Source organism: Condylura cristata, unplaced genomic scaffold (genome assembly GCF_000260355.1).
Source record: "Condylura cristata isolate star-nosed mole 26May11 unplaced genomic scaffold, ConCri1.0 scaffold00024, whole genome shotgun sequence".
Taxonomy (NCBI): domain Eukaryota; kingdom Metazoa; phylum Chordata; class Mammalia; order Eulipotyphla; family Talpidae; genus Condylura; species Condylura cristata.
In genome coordinates, this window is record NW_004567125.1 from 18,695,689 (window position 1) to 18,715,261 (window position 19,573).

General features: G+C 32.7%; 1 protein-coding gene across 3 annotated transcripts in view; it reads left to right on the plus strand.

Moving 5' to 3' along the window:
• RABGAP1L (RAB GTPase activating protein 1-like) overlaps positions 1 to 19,573 on the plus strand; it is a 521,731-nt gene that overhangs the window by 141,561 nt on the left and 360,597 nt on the right. For 2 of the 3 annotated variants that reach the window (XM_004688498.2, XM_004688499.2), the window contains exon 13: positions 9,111 to 9,261. The exons of the other annotated variant lie outside the window; for it this stretch is intronic. In XM_004688498.2, coding sequence (XP_004688555.1) covers positions 9,111 to 9,261 — 151 coding nt within the window. The remainder of the gene's footprint in view (positions 1 to 9,110; positions 9,262 to 19,573) is intronic. 3 annotated transcript variants of the gene reach the window in all.

Here is a 19,573-nt window from a genome sequence, read left to right on the forward strand (position 1 = left end):
CTGATTAATTTTATCACCGATTATAAACTATAAGCCTATTTTATTCTTTTTGACTAAAACCATTACCTTACATGTGGGGATAATTTGTCTGTAACTACAAAAAAGATTACCCTATTTATATTTATTTTTTTAAAGATTTTTATTTATTCATACAGAACTGGGGTACAGGCCAGAGATGCGGAGGGTGAGAGAATTCACCAGGGACAGAGTGGAGAACAGAACAGACAGATCGTTGTCGAAGTACACTGCTGAGGGGAGCAGCGGGCGGGGGGTCAGGAGAGATCTGCCACACCATGTGGACCTCCTCCGGGGCAGACGGGTATCGAACTCATGCAGAAGTGGCTTAAGCTTCTTAGTGCTGTGCTTTAACCCTCTGCGCCACCAGGGAGGGCCCCTATTTATATTTATTAAAGTACTCTGATTACAGTTACAAGAGTTTTAAAAAGTTAATCCTAACATAGGTTTATAAAATTTAAAAATCTTGCCAACAAAGACTCCCTCATATCAAACACATCACTGTTAATTGAGTATGCATATCAGATTATATACATGCTGGTAGTCCAGGAGAAAATACAAAGATTGGGCAGAATTTCACACATTTATGCAGAAAAGCAGAGCAAATAACATTTAAAACTTCTTTTCTTTCTTAAAAGACAGATAAATATTCTTTATGATAGTATCCTGTATACATCCTGAAAGACTTTTGAATTATTTCAGGAGCTGTATGTTTACATTTCAAGAGGCTTGTGGTTTCTCATTATAAACTCTACAGACGAGGTTTATCAAATTTCTGATTAAAATGTTGAACCTATCATGTTATTAAGGAGACACCCTGAGAAGAAAGTATACTTCCATGTTTATTAAACATTATTTTATTTTATTTTATTTTTACAAATTTTAATGTAATATCAACCTATCTCATAATTTATGTAACTAATTAGCTAATGGAAACCAGAGTGATATTAGAATCTAGCAAAGTAAATATTTTATTTAGAGATTTATATGCTCTACATGATATAAATCAGTTGTATAGCTTCTGCAAAAAGCAAGGATCATGCTAAGTGAAATATATCAGAAGGAGAATGGCAAATAGCGATAGTTTCACTTGTATGTGGATTATAGGGAGACAAAACAAAATATCAGTTAAAACCAAGCCAGTAACAAACCTTTGACATCTGAATGCAAAACTGAGGCACTAGTAATGGAGAGTGGCTGGATGGGAATTTGGGCAGGAGACAGCCTATTGAAACTTGATGGATGATTATTGGGGCACTAGTGATGAGGGACATGGTATGAAAAATATTTGTAGATGTTTGAGCCTTCAGCCCCCAAAGCAGATACAATGATGTGAAGCAGCTTTACCCCAAGAAATATAACTAAGAAAAAAAATTACAGAATAGAATCTGTAGATCAGTGTCCTTCATGAATATAGATTCAAAAATTCTCAACAAAATATTAATGTGTCATGTCCAACAATAACTTAAAAGGGATAAAACAACATGATTATTTAGAATCTGTTGATATTTTAGCAATACAAGGCTGGTTCAACATTTAAAAATAAACCATTGTAACTCACCATATAAACAGATTGCAGTAGAAATAACCATACTATTATCTCAGTTGATACAGAAAAACCATGTGAAAAAGTTCATGATAAAACTCTTAGCATACTAGGAGTACGGATAATTTCTTAATTTAGTGAAGTCATCTATGAAAAATCTGTAGCTAACTTAAGGGCTAAAGACCTAAGGTTTTATAGTTTTCAATATCATAAAGGCAGATCTCCACCAAATGTTTTTAAACTGACATGCTATGATGCTTTTTATATTTAAAATGGTATTTTGGTCAAAGATGAAACTGTTAATAGAGAAACCAGTTTGGAGGTATTTGCATGGATTAATGAAGTCTGTACTAAGTTCCTAGGTCTTATGTATGGAGATGTTCCAAACGGAGAAATATTTTTAGCTATAATTCAGCATACTTTTTTTTTTTTTAAAGAAATGAAGTCTTTCTAACTTGTTATTTTTAGTTTAAGAATTTAAGAGATTTGGGCCCTCCCTGGTGGCGCAGCGAGTTAAAGCACTGCACTAAGAATCTAACGTCACTTCTGCATGAGTTCAATCCCCACCTGCCCCGGAGGTGATCCACACGGTGTGGTAGACCTCTCCTGACCTACCCGCTGCTCCCCTTAGCAGTGTACTTCATCTATCTGCCTGTTCTGCTCCCTGCTCTATGTGTGGTGAATCCTCTCACTGTCCCTGCACCTCTGGCCTGTACCCCAGTTCTGTATCCATAAATAAATAAATCTTTAAAAAAAAAAAGAATTTAAGAGATTCAGTAAAAGAAGCTTAGGAAATTATTTTAAATAACTGGGGTGACTTATTTCTAAACCTTTAGGAAACTTGCTGGAACTTTTATAATTCAAATATTATAATTCTCTTTGTCATTGTAGTTGTATCATGACAATTGATATGAAAAGGTTAAAATTTGTCAACTGTAGAAAAGTATATTTATTATGCAAGAATTGACAAAAATTTTAATTGTTCTCAGATTATCTTTTTTTAAAAAAACCTTCCTTAGATTTAGAAACTTTCTGTGATTCTTAGGAATAAAAATTAGGTACTTAAATGAAGACTTTTTTTTGTGATTTAGTTAGGGAAAGCACCTGTTTTATAAAAAGTTGCATTTTGTGCATTGGGGAAATTTTTCTTTTAGTGAGGAGACAGCCTGTGTTCTCAATAAACTTTTAAATAATATAATTGAAATTATTTTGAACTTAATATAGACTAGCTAGATCACTGTATTAAAATAAAGTGAAAATTTATATGTAAAATCAGAATTCAGGTAGTTAAATATCCTCCTAGAGGAGTCTACAGAAAAATAAAATTAACCCTAATTTGATATTATGAGAAAAAATAAGGATGATGTAGAGAAGAAAACTAAAAACAGGCTCTGTGAAAAGTTTAATATTGGAGGTTTTTAATTATCCAATATTTGAATTGAGTCTTGAAGAAACAACTACTTGAAAGAAGTGAACAAGCTAGACTTGAGAGCCAGGTGGGAGAGAGGGAATGAGGAAACATTTGGAATGGAAGGACTTGGAAAACCAAGGTGAAAAAGTAAGAATTCTTTGTATGCTCAGTTTATTTGAATGGTAATATGACTTGAGTATTAGATTATTTAAGGTCTTGCTTTAAATTATTTCTGATTAACTGCTAGGTTTGTAAAAATGTGGAAGTTATTCATATATATATTTTTTAAAGATTTATTTTATTTATTATACAGAACTGGGGTACAGGCCAGAGATGCGGAGGGTGAGAGGATTCACCAGAGACAGTGTGGGGAGCAGAACAGGCAGATCGACGAAGTACACTGCTGAGGGGAGCAGCGGGCGGGTCAGGAGAGGTCTGCCACGCCATGTGGATCTCCTCCGGGGCAGGCGGGATCGAACTCATGCGGAAGTGGCTTAAGCTTCTTAGTGTAGTGCTTTAACCCGCTGCACCACCAGGGAGGGCCCCGTTATTCATATTTTTAAAGGCAAAAAACAAACCAACAGTTTTCTCTTGGAATACTTATGCATAATAATCAACGTTTGTAGCAGGAAGACTTTTATCCAAAAAACGAACGCAGGCATTTTCAAACCACTCGTAAAGCCAATTTGAAATTATTTATTCTCTGTATTGGAATATCAGAAAAGTTATATACATTCAGTAGGCATTTTGATTGTATTCGTAATGATTATACTTACTAGCGAAGTATGAAAATGTGTTCTTAGTGAACCTAGCATCAACAAACTGTTGGGACAATAAAATAAAAGCTAAGCTCACAGGAAATGTGAAAAATTAGAATCACTGAGTATGATCATTAATAGCTTCCTTCTTTTTCCTATTAATATTATATACTACTTTTTCAACTGAGGAAAAATATTAGGCAAAAACATCACCAAATTATAAAAAAAAGTGTCTTGACCTTCATAATGACCATGACTGTCTCTTTCCTTGAAGCTACTTCCCTCAGCTTTGTGTTTCAGTAGACCTTTCTGTTCTGTTCCCCACTCTTTCTCAGGTGAATCCTCTCATTCCCTACCCCATGCCTCTGGTCTGTACCCCAGTTTTCATACTCATAAACAAATAAATCTTTAAAATAAAAACTAGGCTTATACCTAGTCTTGGTCTTCTCCTTAATAGTACAAGAAATCTCAGAACCTTTCCTGATGCTATGTCACTTTTGTTTTTTGAATAACGCTGGTGTACAATATTATGTAATTCAGATGTATAGTATCATGACTCTTCAGATGTATGTTAACAACCACCAAGACTCCAGTACTCCTCTACCATATTTGATTAGACCCTCTCCATACCATGCTTTACATCCTTCTGTTTTTTTACCCTCTCAGGTAGCCTCAATTTTACACTCAGACTTTTATGGTTTGTTGTTGATTTGATTTTGTCTTACCTTTTGTTTTTTTCCTTCTGTAATCCATATGTAAGTGAAACCATCTGGTATTTGTCTTTTTTCCTTTTGGCTTATTTCACTTAGCATAATCCTCTTTAGTTCTATTCATATCATAAATGAAAAGACTTCATCTTTTTTTTATAAAAAAATTACTGAATATTCCATTGTGTAATGGATCCACTCTATACACTCACTTTTCCCTGGGCACTTATTTCTATTAATTGGCTGTTGTAAACTGGAATAAACATGAGAGTGTATATATCCCCTAGAATTAGTGTTTTTGCATTCTTTGGGTAGATGCCTAGGAGTAAAATTGTTGGATCATATGGTAGATTTATTTTTAATATTTGAGAGCTGCCATACAAATTTCCATTAGAGGAGGATCAGTCTGTATTACCATGAACAATGTAGAAGAAGGGATTTTTTTACACCATAGCCTTCCTACCCCATCTTTTAATTTCAGTTCTAGCTATTTCCTTATTTGAGAGAAGCTTTTAAAATTGATTGAGCTATTCTCCACCTATTTCTAGCCACCTACCTATCAAAATTGCCCTAATTCTATTAATGACCTCTCAGTGTCATTCAATGGTTTTTCTTTTCATCTCTTGATTTATCTGCTATTTTTGTTAGAAACGATACCTTCCTTTTGTTTCATGGACAACTAAAAATAGAAATATTTCTATGTGCTTAGTTTCAAGAAAATAATTCCTCTTTGAAGGTAACTAGGTGAATACTTCAGAGCTTTACAGTCTTGTTAAAATCAGTGAGATATCAGTGAGAATATTTGCTTTAATAAAGCATTTTTTCTTTTTTTGCTTAACCTTCCTTAGTTGTTGGCCTTCCTAATTTAGTTTCATAAATACATTCATTGATTTATCAAAAATATGTTGAATGCCTTCTATGTGTAAGACACTGATCTGGGTGCTTGGGGGATATAAGAAGACAGATTTTTGCCTTGTGGAGTTTATATTCATTCATTAAAAACTACCTGATTATTATACACTTAGTATATATCTGGTTATATGTTCCATTTTAAATAGGTACATATTTTGTTTTTAGTGTAGAGTTCTGTATGTATCATTACTAGTTGCCTACCTATTATAAGTCCTTTGGTAATTGCTGCCATATGTAATTATATTTTATTAAATGGCCATATGTAATTATATTTTATCAGGAATATTGAAAGTAATGATTATTTTTATAAATTGTTCTTTTGTTTGGATCCTCCCTAGTCATGGATATACTAGGGGTATGTCTTCAATGTAATTACTGATTATTAGCAGGATAATTAGTGACCAAATTATCTTTAAATGTCAATCTGTATAGAGATAAACTGTCTAGGTTTAAGAGAAGAGGCTTTTTTCATTATGTCTGCCTGAGAATCAGAAACTGAGTGTCTGTTGAGTTGAGTAATATTACGGTAAAATGTTCATTAGATACTGTTGACTTTATTATTCTTAAGGGGTATGTATATGCATATGTGTGTATATATACTGTAGGCATGTGTAGGAAGAGCTATTCCGAATTCAAAAGTTATATAAATCAAAATCAAGCTGTTCATTCTCTTCATTCTGCTTGCAGTATTGGAAATACTGTAGCAGAATAAGGATGTTAGGAGAATGTTGTAGAGTGGATAGAATTGGTGGCTATGGAGGAAGTGAGAAATATGTCGATTCTGCAGAATGGAAAAATGGAATGCGTTCAATTGCTGATGGATTAGTAACAGGTTATGGGACTGAGTAATGTCAACAGTAACTCCTAGGTTTCTAAATTGGATGGATTGTGGTGACAGTACCTTAGTATTCCATCTGTGGGATGGGAAAATGTTCAAGTTTATGGAGAAAACTATAAACTCAGTTTTGGATTTACTCTGTGTGAGGTGCTTTTGAACCTAAGGCATAGATAATGCCCAGAAATAAGAGAATGAAGAGAATAGATCACTGAGTAATAAAATAGATAACTTGAAACACTTGAAAGGTTAATAAAGGAAAAAAACAATCAGCAATAGATTTTGTGAAGGGGGCAGAGAAGGCTTCTGTTCTGTCGTTGAAGTTAAGGGAATCAAAGTGGTCAGCAATGAAAATAAAAATGTTCTTGGATTTAGTGGTTAGAAGATATTATGTATTGCTTGAATGGAAACTATTTTTCTAGGCAAGATAGAGAGGCCATAATAAGCTAAGTTGAGGTGGGAAAGTAATAGAGAAAGTGATTCTTTTAAGGATTTTGATGTGTGAAGATGGAGACAGTATGATAGCTAGAGAGTTAGAAGTAGAGTGAAGGTTCCTTTGCATGTGAGTTATTTACTGGAGTTGTATTAGTTGTAGATATAGATGACTTGTAGTGTATTATGTATCTAATCACTTTCAATTCCTCTTTATATTATGTATAAGGGACTCAGAATATTTTGCACTGAATTTCAGAGAAAATGAGTTTGACCCATGCAAATTAATGGGTTTGTTTTTATTTGACTCAGTTTTTCTGTACTAAAAGAAATTTAACTGCCTGCAAACCACATTTTTTTAAAAAACTATGCAAAAGTCTAATCAGAACCAAACAATGAAAAAAATCTTTTATGACTGATCTAACTTCTTGTGATTTTTTTTTCTTTTCTTTTTTTTTTTTTTGCTGCTCTTAAGCTCATTTGAGCAAAGAAGATTCAGCTGGAAGTTGGAGGTGGGGAAGGGAGTAGGTACATCAAATAGTTTACTCAGGTGTAAGTCTTCTCAAGAATGCTCTTCTTCCGCTTCACATGTTTTGTGGACCAATTTAGTTGTTTTCCCACATTAACTGAAGAGTTACATTTTAAGTCCATGAGATAAATTTAAAGAATTGAAATGACTCATATATAATTACAACAAATTAAATAATTGCAAATATTTCACACAGCATAAGAAAATGAAAGGATTACTTTTCTTCCTAATTCAGTTACACAGATCTTTTAACTATATTATTACACATTATTTACCCCTGCATATTAAAATCATTTTTAAAATAGTATGGGTTAGAAAGAGATATTTTATATTTAAAATAATACCATATGTAATTTTAGACTTTTTATTAAGTTAATGTTTTATAATATTGTAATTGCTGTAGGGGTTATATGTTCCAAACCTCTACAGAGCTGTGTTTCTTCACCATGTCCAGAAAGAGAATGTATAGTTAAAATAATATGTACAATATTTTGAAACTGCTTTTTTTTAAAAAAAGATTTATTTATTTATGCATTACAGAAGTGAGGTACAGGCAGTGAGAGGATTCAGAACAGGTCGACTGACGAAGTACACTGCTGAGGGGAGCGGGCGGGTCAGGAGAGGTCTGCTGTGCCATGTGGATCACCTCTGGGGCAGGCGGGGATCAAACTTCTGAGGAAGTGGCTTTAACTTCTTAGGGCTGTGCTTTAACCCGCTGCGCCACCAGGGAGGGCCTGCTTTGTTTTTTTTTAACTAAGCAACTTAACTTTATTCTTAAATAGTGCAATAGTTTGTTAAATCATATAAACAAACAAAAGTCTTTGAAATGCGGAGGGGAAGAAAGAAGAATGTATATAAATATGATGATTTATTAAAAAAAGTAATGTTTACTTGGATTTTGAGTTGTAGAAGTTATTACAACTTTTGTAAGATGGTCATATTATGATTACATGGAGAAATCTTAAAAGACATTTTCAGAGGAAGGGCATGCCAAAACTGGCCTGGGATACAGGTGGGAGGGCATGTGTAAGTTAGGAAAATGGGTGATGTGGCAGGCCAGTTATAGGAAATAGACATAAGGATTCTATGACCTTCAGATTTTAAATCTTGAAATTAGAGCCTGGATGTTAGCTCAAACCAGAGTAAAGTATTAAAGTTTGAAATTCTGATGATTGTACCAGGATCAGTTCTAAGAGATAAAATGTGAGTAGCAAATATAAGTAGAGGTTAAATATGAACAAAAGGCACAGTTCAAAGCTTCAGATTCAAGCAAGGCAGCTAGAAAAAGTTGTTGAATAGGACTTATATTCATAAGATTGGGAACTAAAATTGAAATTCCTATTCACATGAGCAGATTATCATAGAAGCATATCTAATACATAACAAAGTTATGTATCTCTTACCCCTGAAAATGGGTAAGCTAAGTATATTTCACCCCCAGCAAAGTAGAGTTGTGTAGGTAGAGTTGTTCAGGTTTTCCAGGAAGGGGTTAGCCTTTCTTTAGTTTAAGGAGTACTTTGGTCAAGATGTATAGGTGTAGTCAACGTGTGACCCATTTTCAGTGTTTCTTCCCCTTATCTTGTATGAATCACGTACCTTTCCTTTATAGTCATCTCAAGGGATGCAGATGGTTCTTGATATGCCTTGCGATACTGCCTAGATTTATCAAGTTAACACACATTATTGTGAGTAGGTTCATAGGGTGATTTTAAAAGGTAAATGAGAGGAAGGAAAAGCTTTCCTTGAAGGTGGAAGAACATGGGTCATCAATAAAGATGGGAATCAAGAAAAAAAGAGACATTACTGAACACAAGCACTGCTACTATTATTTCATCCATACCTCCACCCACATTTTCCTGTTGACCTGGCTTATACTTTATATAAACATTGATAACTTTTCTGTAAAAACAGCAATTCAGTAGTGGGGAAGGGGAGTACAAATGGTTTATTTTCTTGTTTTCTCAGGCATAATAACCTTGGTGCACGACCTAAAGGGCTGTCCACTCTGGTGAAGAGTGGTGTCCCTGAAGCATTGAGGGCAGAGGTGTGGCAGTTATTAGCAGGCTGCCATGACAACCAGGCGATGCTGGATAGATACCGACTTCTTATCACAAAGGTAGGATACTCTTTCATATTATTTTCATGGGATCACCTATTAAATAAATCGTTTTAGTAACTGCAGTAAGGCATAAATGCTTTGAACTTCTTTAAAAACTATTATTGGTGTGGTGCAGTAAATAGTGCCTTTTAGTCTCAAAATTAAGGTAACACTGATTTACAACAGTGCTGTATATGTTTCAGAATAAAGGACCAGTAATAGGGGAAGTCTGAAGCTCCCTACTTTAAGCCATCCCTTTTGAAATGGGTCTTTACATTGCCTGTCCTAAAGTGGACTTGAGGCTTCTACCACTGAATGTTGCTTTGTGACTTCTACCAGAGGCTGAGGGCATTTGCAGTCCTCACTGTTGACACATCTTACGTTCTTTATTGCTTATCACTGAGATTTCTTGTTATTCCTGTTCAATTAGCATTCTTTATAATTTTGAGGTCATCTAAAAGGCTCATCAAAGGACTTACCCTGCTGCCCCTATGAAATCAAACAAATAGAACTTAGAATTTCTTCTAAACTGAAGATTTAATCTTAATGGTTGGCTTGAGGGGCCACAATGATTACATTTGCATGTACTGTGAACCATTTTACATAGGGTAGTTTTGTGTGTTTAGGGCAACTTGAATTTTGTGTAGCTTTATGGAACAGTATTTGGAATTTTAGTAATTGTCCTGTGTGGTGTTTATCAAGTCTGCTGATTACTACTTCCTATAAGAGTAAATTATAATTCTGTGTTCTTTTGTAGAAACGATTTAATATGTAACATTCATACTTTACACTTGTTAAAATTAGAATAACCTCTTTATTGATGGGCTTTCAGAGATAACATCATCTTGAGCTATTTTCTAACCTACTTGAATTCGTTTTTTTTTCCGCATGAATCATTAAAAACTGTTGTGCACACACACACACACACAATTTCTTTTTAAAGATATAATTTAGTGCTAGATTCATTTGTATTTGTATCTCATTCCTCTGTAATCTTGTGAAACTATTTTAACTTATTAAGCCCCAGTTTCATCATTTGTAAGGAAGGTACTAGTAGTGCCTCTTAGGATTATTGTGAAAATTAAAATGATAAACTTTTTAGTACATAGTAAATATTGAAGATTAACTTCCACTATTTTTAATATTATAATATTACATTGTGAACCTTATAATAGTAATAATGAACATTGGTGACTGTATTTCTACTTTACTATATATATGAGACACTTTCTAGTTATGTAATTTTTACAAGAGCTAATGATGTGTATAACAGAATTGAGACAGAATCTCTTTGTAAATATGAAGTGTCAGATTTATCTATTTCTATTCTTTAGTTTTTTTTATGACTGACAAATATGGAATATTTAAACCCTAAAACTTTGTTGTGATTATATGAATCTTTTAGTAACTATGCATATTCAATAATATAATAAAAGTGAAGTGATATTCTTTAAGAATCATTCCTAATAACTGATATAATCAATACTGAAAGATAGATGTTAATCTTATTTACTATTCATCCAATAACTATTTCTTTAGCATTTTTCATGAGTCAGCTTATGTATGGAGCTATATGTGAAAAAAGTTCACATCCTTGAGGAGTGAAGCCTAGAAAAACTAGGACTCGACACAGTACATTATGATGCAAATTACAATAATTAATAAAGGTAAAATACAAAAGAGATAGTGATACTCTGTTAAGGTGAACCAGGAAAGAATTCCCAGAGATGGCTTAGATGGGAATTGAGATATTTGAGCAGGATATGAAGAGGGAGGCCAGTATGAGAATGGCTTATGTAATGATCAGCTTTTGTTTAATGATTTAGCTTGAATTAATAGGAGGCCCTAGAAACTGACATCAGTGTGTTCCTTTTTCCTGCACACCCATTGCACTGTCCACCTGTATCTACTATTCATGGGTCAGTAATCATTCCCTTGTTAAATGGAAGAATGTAATGCAAATGTATTTCTGTTAGAACAAATATGTGAAATTAAAAACCTACAAAAATATGTCATATCAAAATGATATAACAAGAAAGTATTTAATTGGTCACCTTGGGTTGAAGTAAATGAATTTCAACCATTAGTGTTACAGCTTTTTGACTATAAATTGAGGACCTGTTGTGTGCCAGGTACTGTAGTAGGATAGTAATTTTTTTTATATAAGATTTATTTATGCATACAAAACTGAAGTACAGGCTAGAAATTGTGGTGGGTGAGAGGGTTCACCAGAGACAGAGAGGGGAACAGAACAGGCATATTGACAAACTACACTGCTGAGGGGAGAGCAGACAGGTCAGGAGAGGTCTGCGCCCCATGTGGGTCAGCTCCCGGGCGGGGGTGGGGGGGAGATGGAACTCATACTGCAGTAGCTTAAGGAGAGCTTCATAATGTGGTGCTTTAACCCATTGCCCCACTAGGGAGAGTCCAGGATAGTAATGCTTTTAATTTTGAAATCAATGAACTGAAAATTACCATTGATTGGTTTGCTATAAAGCAATATAAACTTGCAAAGATGAATTCAGCTTTGTAAATTATATAGATCATGTTTTTAAAAAGGGCAAGGGTTGTAAATATTACCTGTGTAGTTAACTGCCAAAAATCTTTTTTGGAATGTAAATAAAAAAGAATGATGAGAATAGTTTGTTTTACTTGAGCATCTGCAAGTACTCTGCTTTCTTGAGCATTGTATAGACAGATAAAACTTCCCGGTGTTTATTCTTGTCAGATTATTGGTACTTACTCAGAGTAAAGATTGTCTTCTATTTTCCAGTGCATTACTGTAACAGATGGCTTTAAATAAAACATGTCGCTAAAGAGAGAAATGTTTTCTCTATTTTGGTCGATACGCTATTATATAATTACTGGACATTCTCAAGAAGAAGTATTTAAATTGTTATTTTTTCTTACAATTGAATAAACATTTAGTGACTATTTCATTGAAAAGTAAATGGTATTATCAGTTGTATGTGTTTTTTAATTTGGTTATCTTTCGCAACTAAATTAAATTCTACACATCATCTAGCCAGGTAGATTTTTTTTTTTTTAAATATCAGTACAGTATGTTAGTTAAATAACTCTCAGCACTAGATTTCATCCAGAGGTAAACCAATGCCTAATTACATGACTGCTCTGTTCTGTGTCATCACCTTGTCTATTTGTAGGAAAATAGCTTTTTTGTAGCATGGGGTTATTCCAGCTCGGGCTGTACCATTGATGTTTATAAAAACCACAGTTTCTTGTTCTGGTACATTGCTGATGTAACCATAAAATTTATAAAAATTTCTCCTGGAAATTTATAGTTACTTAAAATTTATTAAACAAAAATAAAATAAAGTGGGCATAGACAATGAAGAGTTTTCACTATGTTATAATGTAAATATCTTAGACATATAGAGAGACTGGGAAGCTCTTTAAAGAAAATTTAAGAATCATTGAAAGATGGTCTTAAAGGAAATGTACCTTTTATTTTTTTCTTAATAAGAATGATGGTTTCTTCCTTGTAATTGTACCTTGGAATATTATTATTTCTTCACAACATAATTTTTATCCATTTTTAATTCTCATTTTTTGAGGTCTTTCTGTCATGGTTGTGTATGTATGTATCTATATGCATAGACATTTGTATGTAAAAAAATTACATATGAATCTGAGCATTCAGTATTCCCCCAGCACTGATATGTCTCTGTAAAAAATTTAAAATATATTCTTATTATTTTAATATACTCCAATGATGTTCTTTTTTTTTTTTGTAAAGATTTATTTATTTATTTATTTGTGCATACAGAACTGGGGTACAGGCCAGAGGCTCAGGGGCGGTGAGAGGCTTCACCAGAGACAGAGTGGGGAGCAGAACAGGCAGATCGACGAAGTACACTGCTGAGAGAGGCAGTGGGGGGGTCAGGAGAGGTCTGGCTCGCCATGTGGTCTCCTCCGGGGCAGGCGGGAATCGAACTCATGCAGAAGTGGCTTCAGATTCTCAGTGCTGTGCTTTAACCCGCTGCGCCACCAGGGAGGGCCTCCAATGATGTTCTTTTAACAATAATATCTATTGGTTTTGTTTTTGTTAAATTTTTAAAAAGTATTTATATATATATATATATATATATATATACAGAAAACTATTGTATTTGTTATATTTTAAACAGAAAATAATTTTGAGGTAAGATAAGGAAAATATTTTTTTAAATATTAAACCATTTCATATTGCATAATTAGAGTAGACATACACTTTTTTGAGGGTAGAGTTTTAAAGTTATTTTTTTTGAGCATGGGTTCTTCAGTGATATAATAAAATTTGCACTATTTTATAGCTATATATAATTACAGAATTAAGGATAAGATGATAACAGTGATATTTTTCTTAAGTCTCATAAATTTTCTAGAGCCTTAGATTGCAGTGTGTTTCCTGGATTCTGATTTCATAATAACTTTATTAATCATACTTACACATACTTCTAGAGTATTTTTCTATTTTACTAGGTATTATGATGGGGTGAGTTTAATGAGGGCTTTGCTTTGATTTACTTTTCCATCAGTTGTGTGTTTAAATATGTTTATTGTTAATTAGTGTGAAGATTAAAAAACAAACAAGTTGAGACGGTAAATACCTATGAGGCACAGGTTTACCAGCACTCCCTCTTTGACCCCTAGCATGTAAGTTTCATCTCTTGTTTTGGTTAACTGATTCATTTTGTAGCTTCTTGCTTGAATGCTATATATATCTCTTATCTCTTAGTATCTATCATTCTCTTCTTGTGACTCTTCACAATTTATGTTTCTTTTTGTCTCTGTTACGTCTTCTGTTCTTTATTACTTGCTTCACTTTTTTAACAGTCCATAGTTCTGGAAGGTGGATTTCACTATTTGTTATTTGATGTTTTATATTTTCTGGCTTTCACCTTCCCTATAAATTTCTCAGATTGGATTTTTTTTTAGTTGCAAGACTTATAGATGATTTGTAAATTAAAAAAATAGAGATCATATAATTGTAAAGAAACTTGTTTTGTTGTGCTATGTGGCCTCAGGTATTTGTTGAAGGTTTAAATGAGCTGAACTCCATAGGCAAATGTGCCATGAATTTTTAAAAATAGGGAGAAAAGGAGGACTTAATTAATTATGACATTATAATTAAAAATTAATTAGAAATTATGAATTTTGGTTGTTTTTCTTTAATAAAACACTTCAAGTTCTAGACCAGAAGCTGGTTACTTGAAAGCCTCACTTTTTTTGGATTCACATTTATTGAGTAGCTCTTAGGAACTAGATAGAGACTAATCACTGAAAAAAATCTTTTTAATTCATTTTTTTCATTTGCTGCTTTTGAGCTTATAGTATGGATATGTGATTGCTGATATGCACACATAAACACCTCAAAATATGACCTGGAGTATTACATATCCCATTACAAACTCAGTCCCTAGTTTCTGCTCCCTTTTTTCTGTAAAATAGAAAAAATAAACAAATAGAGCACAAGACCACTAAATAAATTTATAGACATTTGAAGATGCAATTTGTGACATTTCTTGAGCTTCTTCAAGATAGTAGATAAATACCACATTTGGCATTTTATCGATACTATAAAGTTTTTTTAGACTTTTAAGTTCTAGACCATAACTGACTTTTGGTTTAATATAGTTTTTCTCACTATGAACTATGTATTATAATTAATTTAATATGTTGCAGTTTCAAAACAGTTGTTACACCCTGTTATGATTCTCATTTAGTTCCTTTTTTCTTGATTAAATCTCACTGTCCCCAGATTCATAACTTATCAGCAGTTCTTCTGTTAAGCACACAATAGACATAAAATTTTTTTTACATACAACATTTTTATAACTAAGAATGATGAATAGACTAGGTAAAATTTGCTTAAAACTTTTATTCTTAGATTAGAATGCTAAGGGTATGCCTATTTTATAAGAGAAAGCTTTGTTACTAATGTCAGAATAATTCAATCACTTTTACCCTTTAAGAGCTGATCTTTGACATGTTTGTGAAAACTGCTTAATCTTTTTTAATAAATGACTAATTTTTCAAAGACAGCTTCATGAAGCTTTTACCTTGATACTTGCAAAAATGATGAGAAAGGGAACACTTCCATTTTAACTTTTTAAATTTTCACTTCTTTTTGAAGAGATATAATGGCAAGTTTTAGGATTATCTTAATTTTTCTACCCATCTGTATGCTTGGTATTTATGTACTCAAAAGTTCCTTCTCTTTATACAGTTTTTTTTTTTTAAATTAAGACCCTTGTAACTTTCTTAATTTTATTTTCCAGAGACCTCAGATCTGTTTTTGAAAGATTTCAGAGCTCTAGCATGTGCAGGGATGGTGTGACTCTGCAGAGTTTCTGTCTCATTCAAACCTGTGGTGCAGATCGCAGTTAAAATGGAATTGATCTTTATAATCAAAATTTTCTGATAATTAAACTATACCAGGATCTTAAATTAAATATTGAAAGAATGCCCCTATATAATTTACACATTCTTTTTTTCTGTGGGGTTGATGATAGCTATATATCCATCAATATTGAACTGTAGTTTACCGCTACTCATTTTTATTGTGAAAACATCCTTTCCTATTTGAACAGGAAATAGATTGAGCTTTATCCTAGGGAAAAGATGATACTTAACTAATACCCTGAGGAGAATCACTGTTTGTCCCAGGGGCATGGTGTAGTCTTACTTATATTAAGTATTCTGGGACTAATTAATCAGGAAATGAGTATAATTAAAAAGGAAACTACTTGTCAGCTGCCTGTTCAGGCTGTCTTATAGAAAGAAACTGTCGTCTTAGCTACATGTGCTCCAGCTTCTAGCAAAATTCTTTAACTGCTTACATCCCTGTTGAAAGTATTTTAAAGATTAGTAGTGAACTTTATTTTGTAGTGATAAATTTTGATATTTAATGAATTTCTCTAGGTTTGAATATTTTAATTGATCTGCAAGGCTTTTTAAATTTTAATTATACCTCATTTAAAAATCTTGGTATCACCTGTGCTACTCAGATACAATTTTTTTTATTACTAAGTTTCAGATACAATCTTAGTAAATAACTTTTGTGTGTGTGTATGTATAAATCAAAAACGGTCACAAAGTCAGAAGAAACAAGTATCTAACAACTACTAGTGAATTCACCTATTTAAATGTCATAAGAATATGCACATACTATATGTATCATATATCTTCTTGTTTCCTAGGTTTGTGTTTTTGTATCATGATTATATCCAGTTTATCAGGTATTTCTCAATTGTAATAAAAGGACATTGATTACAAACTATTAGAAAGAATTTTTCATTGTTAATTCTGCTTTTGTTGATTTTGTTCCTATATCTTGATACTTGTTCTGATACATCTGAGGTTATCAGTTTCTAAAAAGGACAAGTTCAGAAGAAATGGAAAGCTACCCTCCAGGAATAGTTGAAATTTTATTTTATTCTTATATCCGTTCTACCATCTCACAAATAGTCTGAGCATATTTTTATGAAGCCTGTATTTTTCCCAGCCATTGTCCTTTACAATCCTTTTTCATTCTTCTATTCCTCTCCACCTCAGGAAACTTTCTTCATTTACTAGTGTCTGTTTGCTTCACTGCATGTAATTCCCTTGAACTCCTTCCATTTTGTTGTAGATGTTTACAATATGGCTAAATAATACTCCGTTGTGTGCCTATACCATATCCTTTTAATGACATCTTCTACCAGAGGGCAATTCAGTTGTTTATAAATAAATAATGCTGCAATAAACATTATAGAGCATGTGCTTTTTTTTTTTAGTTGATGGTTTCTTGGTCTTCAGCTAAATGTTTAAAAATGGCATTGATGAGTAATGTTGTTGCCTTTATTGACTGATTGTTACGCTTTATAGTTTTTATTGGAGCACTGTTTAAAATACCTAACACATGTAAAGAAATCTAAATGCCCATTGATTAAGGACTTGATAAAGAATATGTGATATGTCAACACAGTGGAATATTATTCAACCATAATGAATCATAGTTTTTTAATGCAAATCTAAGTAACTTTCCAAAATAGTATACCTGACTTCCCCCCCTTTTTGGAGTCTTCAGTGAGTTTTATTTTTGTACTTAGTTCAGAATTATAGTTGATCCACTGGAATTTACTCTCTCAGAGCAGAAGTATGACTCCCTCGATAAATAGGTATCTGGTGGTAGTACTTTTGAAGAGAAGCAAGAGTGAATCTTTTTAGGAAATTATTCTCAGAAGGTAGAAACTTTATAATGCTTTTAATGATATATGCTAATAACAGCTAAAATTTTTGAGTACTTATTGAATGTGTTCATTTACTCTTACATTATGAGCTTGCTTTTGAAACACAAAGTTTTTATGTAACTTGTCTAAATTTCTGTGAAACAGTAGAAAGTTACTTTTTAGAAAAAAGTTCTCTGTGGTTACTTCTAGTCTGGAGACCTGTATGCTGAAATTTAACAAACTAAAGTATTTTCTCTCTCTACCTTGTGGAGAATTGTCTTTGTTTAGGCTGTCTGTCTGATTAATAAGAATCATCAAGATTTATGTAATTTTTTGGAAACATTTAAACAAGTTCAAAAAAAGTTTTAAGAGTAGAAAACAGTACTCATGGTAATAAGAAACTTATTTCATAGGCATCTTAATTAGTTGGCTATTATAACAAATTAACTGTAAAGTGAGTGTTTTATAAACAACAGGAATTTATTTCTTACAGTTCAGAGGGCTGGAAAATCCATGGCACCAGCAAATTGAGTGCCTGGTGAGGGCTTAATTCCTGCTTCTTAGATGGTGTTTTCTTGTACTGCTCTCATGTGGTAGAAGGGACAAGGTAACTTTTTCAGATTGCATTTATAGGGGTACTAGTTACCATCGAATGACCTCCCCTTCTAAATCCATCATCTAAAGTGATAGAATTTCAGTGTGTATATTTTGGTGGGACACAAACATTAAATCCATAGAAATAGCCTCTAAAGTTTATAAGGTTTTCCATTTATACTTAATAATTTTATCCTTATGAAAGCCTCATGTAATACTGAGTTTGGCCAGTAATAATTCTCTCCCTCTTATTGATGTGGAAATAAAGGCCCAAAGAAAGTCATATGACAAGTTATACTTGTTTTACCAGCAAGTGCGTAGCCTACTTTCTTTGTTTAAAATCTTTTTTCTTTATCATTAGTTAAAAAAAAGTGAAATTAAAATTATATTCTCCAGAATGTTTCATAAATATTTTCTCATTGTTCCAGCTAAGCATCAGCAATACAGTTGGCATATCACTCTCTTACCAAGTGAGAAATCCAAAGGTATAATAACTTTTTTGCAGGGGAGGGACACATAAGTAATAATTGCAATATCTGAAACTGTAGCCTATATTTCTTATACTAAGTTCTGTGTCCATTCCTCTATATTGAACTATATTCTTTTGTGTATAGGTGACTCTGTCAATATAATTCTCTCTCTCTATATATATATGTATAGAATATTTGGAATTACTGTATATATTCTACATGACATTTTCCATAAAGCCTTTAGACTACATTTGAACTATAGGGTGTACTTACTACTATAATGAGTCAACAAATGATGAATATCGATAAATAAAACTTTGGCAATTATCTCTTGATGTCTTTCTTCATCCTTTTTTGGAAAATCTGCTGAGTAAAATTGCCCTTTATCTCAAAATGAAGTACATATTTTCAAAATGCAAGGGGCCTATACTTTGAGTTATGAATTAGTTAATAAAATAATTTAAAAGACTTCTGCGCCAAAGAGTCTATTTAAATGCTAAGTAATATGCTTTGGGAAGAAAATGCGTTGTATGTTCTTTTAATAATAATTCTATATGACCTTTCTGCATGTCTTTTGAAGGTTTCTTTTTTTCCTACTTCTATCCCTCCTCCATCTCTTTTTCCTGTCCTCCCTTTCTTTTTTTCCCCCATCTTAGTATAGTGTACTGTTTTAAAAAAAGCTAAATTCTGTCTTCTGCCAAGCATTCAAATCTAATTTTGGAACAACTTCTGGCAATTTAAGTACAGAAGGTAAATTGAATGTTCATTTTACTTTTGATTTATCTATGACATCTGTTTGGAACTAAACATTCTCTTTTCAGAAACAAACAAAAAATATTTTTAGATATATAGTCCAAAGGCAAATGATCTGAGAAGTTCCCTTGTTCCTAAAGAAAAATTAATTTTAGTTTATAAGAAACCACATATATGACATAAACCAAAAAATTAAAAAGAAAGGTTAGTATACAGTAGGTTTGCAAGAAAAAGCTTACTGAATGATGAAAAAAAATTTGTTTGTGTTTTATGACCTTTCTAGAAATAGGATATTTCTTT